The sequence below is a fragment of the Mizuhopecten yessoensis genome, unplaced genomic scaffold (assembly GCF_002113885.1).
Source record: "Mizuhopecten yessoensis strain PY_sf001 unplaced genomic scaffold, ASM211388v2 scaffold2671, whole genome shotgun sequence".
In the NCBI taxonomy this organism is placed as follows: Eukaryota; Metazoa; Mollusca; class Bivalvia; order Pectinida; family Pectinidae; genus Mizuhopecten; species Mizuhopecten yessoensis.
Window position 1 is genome coordinate 1,703,688 of NW_018404662.1, and position 10,595 is coordinate 1,714,282.

Genomic DNA, 10,595 nt, shown 5'->3' on the forward strand with positions numbered 1-10,595 from the left:
CTAAAAAAAAATGGACCTCAATCTCTCAGTCCTTAAGAAGAATTACAAAATAGGAGATGTCACTGCAGTCTAGCCTGGTGATGGTTTGGGGTCCTTATGATAATCTACTGCCGGTAATCAAAAGCATGTTAGAGGCAATGGCAAAGGGGAAGATCAACCAATAATAAAAATGTTACACTAAAGATCTACATGATAATGCTGACAAAGTAAAGTAATTATTTTTGGTTGAAGTGTATAAGATCACAGGCCTCTGAAATTTTATTAATGAGTTGATATGATAGATATAGTTCTACAGTAAAGCACACATCCCCAAAAAGGTTGTGGTTTTTTTTACATAAAGAGAGGAGTATTTCGGGGGAAATACTTGACTCGAGGACTATATAATATCTATCAACTCATTAATAAAATTTCAGAGGCACATCTTTATATAGCCCAAGTTTTCTCTGGCCCTAACACCAGACTTAGACATTTTGACATTCAGATGTCTGGTGTGGGCTCACACCATGCAGACATCTCTGTCAAAATGTCTTATGTCTGGTAATCTATAGATTGACAGATGACAAGTTTCAGCCTGTAATATTTTCGAAAAGTTCGCAGGTGTGGCAGGCTTTTTTTTTACAAATTTTACAAAAAAACACCATGAAATCCAAATTTCAGGTTCAATTTTTTGACCTGGGAACAGGCTTGTCAATATTGGTTGTCGGTTAGTTTGGTTTCAAATTGTTCAAAGGATACATGTGATGTTATACATATAGTTATGCAAGTTCGGACGAGATATTGGAACTAAAAAATACTGTTTACATCAGATGAGTTTTTATTTATTAAATTGAACACTAATAGACACTTCTTTGTTGCATGTACATGATTCAGATAAAGTGAAACTGAAAGTAAGGCCTGGTGGGAGCTCTTTCGTGTGGAGACGTGGATGATTGGTCACATGTCGAACAAAATGGACGTCGACGAAACTATGAAAGAGAATGAGGAAACTGAAAAAGGAGACCAGGAGAAAGAGGAGGCTGTAGATATGCTGGAAAGTTTATCGAAGGATTATTCGACTTATCTTGAAATTGATGCGTCAAAAGAGGTATTTTTTACCTGTGTTTTCAACTCTGAAATATCCGTCGCGCGAACTCAAAGCGGTCACTGACACCATCTGCATATATATAGTTTACGTATGGAATAGGGAAATATATTCTAGCTTTAATTTGTAGGACACTAAGGACAGGGCAGACTGTTTTATAATTTAACATATTTACATACCAGATGCAGATGCCTGTGGTGTCACTGATGTATCTAACTGACATTAAATTTATAGTATAATATTTTGCTAAAATGTCGATCATGATCTGATGTTGACGTGCACGTGTAACTAGTTAGTATCAATACTAATATTCAGTGCCCGGTCTGGTATTTAATCGATCCTATGCCTTGTAATGTAGCAAGCCCGATTCGAATCACACCAGGGCGATTTATAATTAATTGACAACACACTGGTCTGCTACTCCATCAATGTTAGAGGTTTACACGGCGAGATACTTTAGACAGGCACCGTGTGGTCGCAGTCGGCAAAATCATATCCGATAGAAAAAAGGCCGACGAGCGGCCTCTTATATTATAGGAGTAATTGGTCTGCATCCATAAACAGGTTTGTAATATCATACTAATATGAACTATTTCTGTTGATCTCCTAAACTCTGCCTAAAATGTTGTTAAATGATCAAGTATAAGTTGCGAGGGAATTGAATGCCAGTGCCATGTTGGAAACTTTTGGTGTCCTCTCTTCTGATATAGGTCAGACGTCATTAATATATGGGTGTCAGGACCCTATGGAAAGCCGTTGTATAGCCCAAGTTTAGTCTTGCCCTGACACCAGACTTAGACATTTTGACAGATCTATAGATGTCCTGTGTGGGGCCAGAGTGCACTCCTTTATGAAAACGTGGAATTTTCCGACACTGTTGGTGTGGGAGAGTTTTGAGGTGGTGACACCAAAAATCAACTATGCCACAACACATCATAACCTCACATAATTATCCATAATTGGATTATTTATTGATCAAGACCGCTATTATTATCACCAACAACTGCTAAATTTCATAATTAGAGTCCTCGGTTTACAATCTTTCAAAATTTCCCACCTGAGCGGATGTCATTTTTGTAGGTCATAGGAGTGACTAATCAACAAAAAGAGATGGTCTGGAAATCTTCTAAACAAGAATGTTATTCTCCGTTTTGGTCCAGATCAGTATGGCTTGTTAATAATAGTCACTCCCATGACCTACAAAAATGGCCTTCGCTCAGGTGGGAAATTTTGAACGATTAAAAACAGAACTCCACTGTAGCCAGAGGAAATTCGGGCTGGCCAGTGTAATACTATATTTGGGCAGGGCAAAGGAGGCCAGGTATGGATATTAGTACTATATTTGGGCATGCATGCCATACATAAAAACAGATCATTCAGATAACATCATACACGATCTGTCATGGTAGTCATTTCTTTGTTTTTCCAAGACGCACTTCGCTAATTTCGTGACATTTTAATTTAACTTTTTTTTTTCATTAACAGAAAAACAAATTTGGTGAAACCATTGAAGATATGTTGACCAAATTGGATGAGTTTGGTAGCCTTGTGGATATGGTAAGCCAGAAAAATTGATGATTTCTTGAACTATAAGAATATTTCCCCTTGTAAATAAAAGGTATGGATGTCACAGTGAGTTTCTTTTAATAAATTGGATCATGAATTTGTACTGACATGAAAATAAAATCCGTGATTTGTTTTGAAATTCATGAAATTAAGTACACATGTACAGGTATCTCTTTTTATGCCCCCACCATGAAATGGGGCATATATGTTGCCCATATCCGCCCTGTCCCGTCCCACATCTCAAACACTGAAACTAATTTCACATGGTGACGGGGGCATTCATGTCTTACAGACATTTTCTAAGGTGTTTGTACATTGTAGATACGCAGTGACTCCACTCTCTGTCTAACGTCCACACTACCTAAGATACAGAGGAAACAGGCTGAGATCCAGGATATGTTTGACAAGATCGACAGACTAGAGGTTTGTATTTAAGCTGCCAAAATACATTGGCATCCAAATGTTAATGGGATTAACTTTCTGTGATGGTGATTATCAATATTGTCCCCTGCCACAACACATTAGTGGATTAACTTTCTGTGATGGTGATTATCAATATTGTCCCCTGCCACAACACATTAGTGGATTAACTTTCTGTGATGGTGATTATCAATATTGTCCCCTGCCACAACACATTAGTGGATTAACTTTCTGTGATGGTGATTATCAATATTGTCCCCTGCCACAACACATTAGTGGATTAACTTTCTGTGATGGTGATTATCAATATTGTCCCCTGCCACAACACATTAGTGGATTAACTTTCTGTGATGGTGATTATCAATATTGTCCCCTGCCACAACACATTAGTGGATTAACTTTCTGTGATGGTGATTATCAATATTGTCCCCTGCCACAACACATTAGTGGATTAACTTTCTGTGATGATGATTATTAATATTGTCCCTGCCACAACACATTAGTGGGACATGCTTTAGGGCCACATCAGAAGAATGCTTCACTTATTTCCTTCAAAGTTTGTTTATAAATGTTTTAATTATTAAATGACAGGATGATGCAGTGTCATTCCTTTTGTGTTTGGTTTGCAGGCGTTTGTGTCGGTGGTACGTGAGAACACAGCCATGATGGAGGAGTGTGTCAACAGAGCAGAAGACGAGATGGGCTCCTTCAGCGGACTCAAGAAAATGCTGTCCTCGTTTGTTAGTCCAGTAAGTCCTGTTGTAGTGTACAGTCTGTAGGAAAGCCCCTTAAAACATAGAACTTTTACACAATATACTGCCTGGTAGCTTTACTAACTATCTTCAAGGCTTTGAGCAGATCCTTGAGAGTAAGTTTTGATTCCCAAGAATAAGCCTTTGGGGTTTGAAAGGACTTGTCTATTCGCCAAGTGTTTTTCCAGTCCTAATTCCAGGGAAAATGTGTTAATGAAATATTTGAATGTCTAAAGATAAAATATACTGTTTGCACAGAAACAAAATATTATTAACTAAAACCACTTTAAATAATGCATCAGGTCTGGAAGCTAGGTAATGTCCTCAGTTAACATTGATCCTACAGCTTACTGGTTTCAAAGATACGTCATAAGTGTTCTTGGGTAGAATAATCTGGAATTAATTTCCAATACATTTTTATATAGCAATTAGTTTGAGGAAGTCTACAAGGCTTTGGCTACTTCTTGAAAACTGAATATTCTCAAAAACCTCTGTTTACATAACTTTACAAAACAAGATATTATATTTTGGAAAATAGGTAAAAAATAATATGTGCAGAACCTTATTATCCTAATTGTTAAATATTATATTTACAAACAACGTATGAAAGGTGATACACGTTTTATAGAAAGTGTAAAGAGAGAGATATAGTGTACAATTGAAATGTGGAAAAATATATCGCAAAATGTAAAGGGAAACAAAATACCTTTCTCCAACAATGGAGACTCTTTTCTCACTTAATGATGCCATAGCTTATTTACCAAGTCTTGTGTATTTATCCATATATGCAACTATAACTTGAACCTTATTCGATTGCCGCCCGAGATGTGTACCAACTCCAGACCGCAATTTTACGGTCACAAATATACAGGTACTACTTGTGAAGTGCACCACTCGGATGGGAAGTCGAAAATTCTCCTTAAATGTCCATAGTGCGAGAGCAAGAGTGTATGCAAGTTGTGTTTGGTGCTGTCTTTTGTAAAAGGATTACAAGGTTCTTCTGTTGAATCTCTGTCAATTATTTTTCTCCACAGAAGCGTTCTCAGACCAAAGACAACCAGACTCTATCATTCACCCCTCCACAAATATTTAAAACAGAAGAATATTTCCCAAGGCAGTCGTCACAAGAGGATACTCCAGGGGAGACAACTGAAGGTGTTAAACCAGAAAGAAATATCACATCTGCAACATCAACAGCCTCCTGATATTTGAATGTGTGTGTTTTTAGTTGATATAGAATAATTTATGCCCTGGTCTTATGAGTGCTGTGTCCGAGAGCGTGAGTGTTTGGTGCAGAGGATAGTAAATGTTATGTAACATTCCAGGGAATTGTTGCTGTTGGCAAATAATAATATATACATGTATTTAATTAATACTAAAATACTACTTTAATAACCTATGAGTTTATTGACTGTATCCTTTTCAGGTCAAAAGTGCTCAAACAATTTCCTTTAAATGAAGCTTTGAGAAATGCCCTTAGATCAGTGAACAATGTTGTGACATCATAAAGGGTGTAGTGCATCATGTCTTTTAATCCATTACCAATAAAAAATATTAAGATTATTTTTGAAGGTAGTTGAACTATATTTTGTTCATGATCAAAGGGTGTAATGCAACAGTATCATACTTTTATCCATTACTTAATAAAAATATTTAAAATACAGTTATGTTTTTGGTAGTTGAAGTATATTTTGTTTTTAATAAAAGAATAAGGGACTTTTGTGATGGTGAATTCAATGTGTTGTATAGATGTAACATTGAATGTTAATTCACACCACTCCATATTTATAAATTTTCGATGCTTTGCCGAGGGTTTTGCCAGATTTGAAAATCGCGAGGGTGGAATTTCCCTATTCTACAACCATGGGCAAGAAAGAGTATTTTTCTCTCACTACACCTACCAGGATAAGTTCAGAAACCATGAAAATGCATTTGGACTGGCTACCATTTTGAAAATATCAATTTTTCCCCTGAGCTTTTTAGACAAAAACGAATCCGTCGGCAAGATTTAGCATGTACAGTAAATATATCTCTAAAGGTTTTGATTTCATCACGTCACCTTTTCCGCATTGCTGCATCAGAGTTTTCCAAATTTGTGACGTCGCATCATTGTTGGGCTATTATGACGTCACGACACATGAAATGAGGTGTAAGATAGAAATTTCCTACGCCCCTTTCTTACCCTGGACAGCTCTATCTTATACACACGGAAATGAGAGAAATACATATATCTACTGGCCATGCTATCTTGTCGGCAAAATGAATTGTATACTGATTTTTGTAATACTTTAATATTTCAGAGGATAGAACCACAAATTGTCATACAACTGTATCGTCATTTATTTTTAGACAAATTATACTTGCCCAGTATATATACAATCATACAAATCTACATGAATTATAGCATACCCACAGTTATAGTCAGAAACATTAGATTACTCAACAACAGTATTTACTGAAATGATAATTTGAAAAAGATATAGAGGCTCTTAAATATTTGACAGGTTTGTAGACATTGGGTTGTACTAGGGCCTGTTCGTTATGCGGAACAGGTTTGACTAAAAATAACATTTTCCAGTATAAACCCTTGCGAACCTGCAGAAGTTTACACGGTCCTTGCAAGGCTTTGTCGAGGCTCGCCTGAAAACAATATCAGATTACTAGGGTCAAACTTATTAAATAAACGAACAACTCTGGTCCAAGATGTTATTTTTACTTCAGTTCTACATTTGTCATATTGTCAGTAACTTTTCCTGTAGTTGCCTCCCTTCCATCTTAACACATAAATTGTATTAAAACTTGTTAGATTTTGTATCGTTGTCAAAAAGGTGATTTAAATCAGATAAAGATGAAAAGATGGACTTGTGGTAAAGAGGATGACAGGTTTTCCACGTTTGCTGTCCAGGTTTTTAACCATATTCTGTCTGAAGAAGTGATTGAACTTATACTTTGATGCCATCAACAAAATAACAGTTATTTGAAGGGTTACATTCTAGGGTTATATGCTTCACACAGTCCTCCAAATTTAGGGAGCAAAGTGTTTAAGCATGTCTCAACCCCAAATATGTAAAGGATGGTTTTACTTGTTAAAGATCCTGCTTAAGTATTGGACTAGTTCCTTTTGGCAATCATATTGACTGTGAATGCTAACTGAAAGGTGTTCAGTACTTTATTTAACATTTTTGAAATAATTTGATCCCATGAAAAATTAAATTTATACAAATGAAGAATTAACGTCAAACAAGTGTATGTATCCTGTATGCATATTTAATGAACAGCTTCGGGGTGGTCAGTGGTATCCATCGTTACAGTTATGTCGTGATGACGCTGACATGTTAGCCATGACATTCATAGTTGATATGGATGCCATCCTTACTAAGTAGGGTTATACAGTGGCATTGTCATAGACTGGTAATTATATAATGGCATGCCTCTTGAATATTTAGTATTGAAAATATAATACTGATTTTTTTTATGTCTATAAAACTCAAAAAATAACGTTGTGGCAGAATTATGTCAAAAATTGGATAGCTATACAATGTTGTGCTATTCATACACTTGTGCAATATAAAAGTAATAAAATAATAGTACTCCATTATCACTGTCTTCATTAGCTTTTTAATTGGACAAGTTATAAACTTGGTTTTGTTTTCAACATAATAATTATTAATAAATTGTTGAATGCAAAAGGTGTACGACAACAATGACATAACCCTTCAGGATATCAACAAGGTGACCAAGTAGAACATCAAGAATTAATTGTGTAGCAGGCAAGGAGTATTAGGGGGAAATACTGCCTTACCAGTGAGCTAGCTTTTACATGTGGTATAACCCTGGGACTTGCTCATTAAGTTCTAACGGCAAGCATGATCAGTGGCTGGATAAGATCCACACCCATATTACAAATATTACAAGCGAAGCCCAAGGGAAACATGATTTATCTCGGGGGAAACAATTCTTCAGGTCTCCCTCACACCATGGCAATAAATGTATAGGGTTATAATATATAGGTGTCAATTTCAGGTCCCGGAATGGAAAGGGATATTCATTTTTGATAGTTAAATAGCATAAATTCTTGCTTATACCATAAACGATATGTTTAGCTCAGAATATTTTTTAAGGATGAAATTCTTTACTGATTGTTAATTAACAATGTATTAGCAGTCTTTGTACTTCGTTTCTAACTTATGTATCATATTAGCTATAATGGGACATTGATAATCCTGAATTCATTAATAATGTCTGTTGTAAAGAGGTTCCTGAAAATACACCACATTTATAATCAATTACTCATTTTGGTACAGAAGTTAATTTATCTTGGTGTTCAATATTTAAAACAGCACTCTGTATCCAATCATTTGAGATGTAGGAGGTACAATCAACCATATTTTATATCTTTTGAATCAAAGGTGTTGAGCTAGCTCATAAGTCAAAGATCGATTATGACATACTATATATATCATATCTATATGTATTATGTCATGATCGATCTTTGACTAATTATAATGAGCATGCTAAACACCTTTGAACCTGTAACTTTTAGGCTTTCTGACCGAACCTGTGGTGTGGTACCATATGGAATGCGTTCTTACAGTCCATGTACACAATGTCCAGCTCCTCTCATCTGCCCACTTTTAGCTATAGATGAATGAACTGGGTGGTCGGGTGGTGCAACATATAGCGCGCATACTTTTCATCAAGATGACCAGGGCTTGATTCCCTGATTAGGTACAGTATTGGCCATGTTGGCTTTTAGCTCACCGGGTCCAAAGGACCAATGTGAGCTTATTCCATACTGTGGCATTCGTCATCCGTCCGTCAACAATTTCTTTAAACGACTTCTTCTTCTTAATCACTGATTGGAATTAAATTAAATTTGACTGGAAGCATTCCTAGGTGGTGGGGATTCAAAATTGTACAATTGGTGGGGCTGACCGACCAGGGGGCTAAGGGGTGGGGCAAAAAGGGGGCAATTTAGCTATATTGCTTTAAGCGACTTCTTCTCTGGAACCAAGAGATGAATATCAATCATATTCGACTGGAAGCATCCCTAGGTGGTGGAGATTCAAAATTGTACAAATCGTTGGGCTGACCCCCCAGGGGGGTTGAGGGGCGGGGCCAAAAGGGGGTAATTTGGCTATATTGCTACAAACAACTTCTTCTGTAGAACTGATGCACTGGATATTAATCATATTTAATTAAAAGCATTCATGGGAGGCAGGGATTCAAAATTGTACAAATGGTGGGGCTGACCTCCCACGGAGCTGAGGGGTGGGGCCAAAAAGGGTTATTTGGCTATATTGCTTTAAGCGACTTCTTCTCTGAAACTAAGAGATGGATATCAACCATATTTGACTGGAAGCTTCCCTAGGTGTTGGGGATTCAAAATTGTACAAATGGTGGGGCTGACCCCCCAGGGGGCTGAGGGCGGGGTCAATTTGGCTATTTTGCTATACACAACTTCTTCTGTAGAACTATGCCATGGATATCGATCATATTTGGTCGGAAGCATTCATGGGAGGCAGGGGTTCAAAATTGTACAAATGGTAGGGCTGACCCTCTGGTCTAAGGGGTGGGGCCAAAAAAAGTTTATTACTTGGGAATTGTTGAGATCCACACCATATAACATGGCCCTAGGGTCTGGCCCCACCCTTGGAGACATAGTCCCTGGGCCATAACTTTAAAACGGTTGAGATCCCCACCCCAAAACTATATATACAATTGCTGGGCATAAAGAGACGAATGCAGTCATGATATTAGAATAGACCCTGGGGTCTGACCGAACCCCTAGGGACCTAGTTTCTTAGTCACAACTTGGAAACAGTTGAGATCCCCACCCTATAACCATATATACAATTGCTGAGTATAAAGAGATGAATGCACATATGCTTTCAGGATGGCCTTGGGGACTGCCCCACCCTTGGAGACTTAACCCCTGGGTCATAACTCCAAAACTATATATACAATTGTTGGGCATAAAGAGACGAATGCACTCATGATATTAGAATTGACCCCAGGGTCTGCCCCACCCTTGCAGACTGAACCTCTGGGTCATAATTTTGAAACGGTTGAGATCCCCACCCCAAAACTATATATACTAATGCTGGGCAAAAGAAGAAAAATGCAGTCATGATATTAGAATTGACCCTGGGGTCTGGCCACAACCCTAGGGACCTAGTTTCTGAGTCACAGCTTGGAAACAGTTGAGATCCCCACCCCATAACCATACATAAAATTGCTGGGCATGAAAAATCTAATACAGATATGCTACAAGGATTGGCCTTGGGGTCTGGCATATTCCCTTTGATCTCATTTGGAGAATATCTTGCCATGATTGCTTAGATATCCAGGTGAGCGATACAGGCCCTCTGGGCCTCTTTTTATTGACTATTGTACTATTACATAGCTTACTGCTTGACTGATAGGTGTGAACCATACAACATAAAAGCTTTTAAGCAAAACTTGTTGCGATACGAGTACATCAAAGTAATAACTTTTTTATTTTTTATTTTTTTTATTTTTCATAAGTGTTTTTTACATATATACAAAAAAATATAGTACCTCCTGACACCCTTATATAACGACTCTCACAACAATGTCCGAAGAATACTCATACTTGACCTTTGCGTAAAGTTTGACCAAAATCAATGAAAGAATGAAGTTGCTATGTGTTTAAATTGAATCAGTTGATGATTTTCTATATATAGCAAGAGTGACCTTGGCCTTGACCTTGGACCCCCTGAAACACAACAATGTCCGAAGAATACTATACTTGA

At 37.2% G+C, this 10,595-nt stretch overlaps 1 protein-coding gene across 1 annotated transcript; it reads left to right on the forward strand.

Annotated features, from left to right (window-relative positions):
• Positions 1 to 907: 907 nt before the first annotated feature.
• LOC110446309 (biogenesis of lysosome-related organelles complex 1 subunit 4-like) lies at positions 908 to 5,980 on the forward strand. Its single transcript, XM_021491391.1, has 5 exons — positions 908 to 1,084; positions 2,567 to 2,638; positions 2,969 to 3,070; positions 3,697 to 3,816; positions 4,854 to 5,980. The coding sequence occupies exons 1-5, from the start codon at positions 926 to 928 to the stop codon at positions 5,022 to 5,024; spliced, it is 624 nt and encodes a 207-aa protein (XP_021347066.1). The 5' UTR covers positions 908 to 925; the 3' UTR covers positions 5,025 to 5,980.
• Positions 5,981 to 10,595: the final 4,615 nt, after the last annotated feature.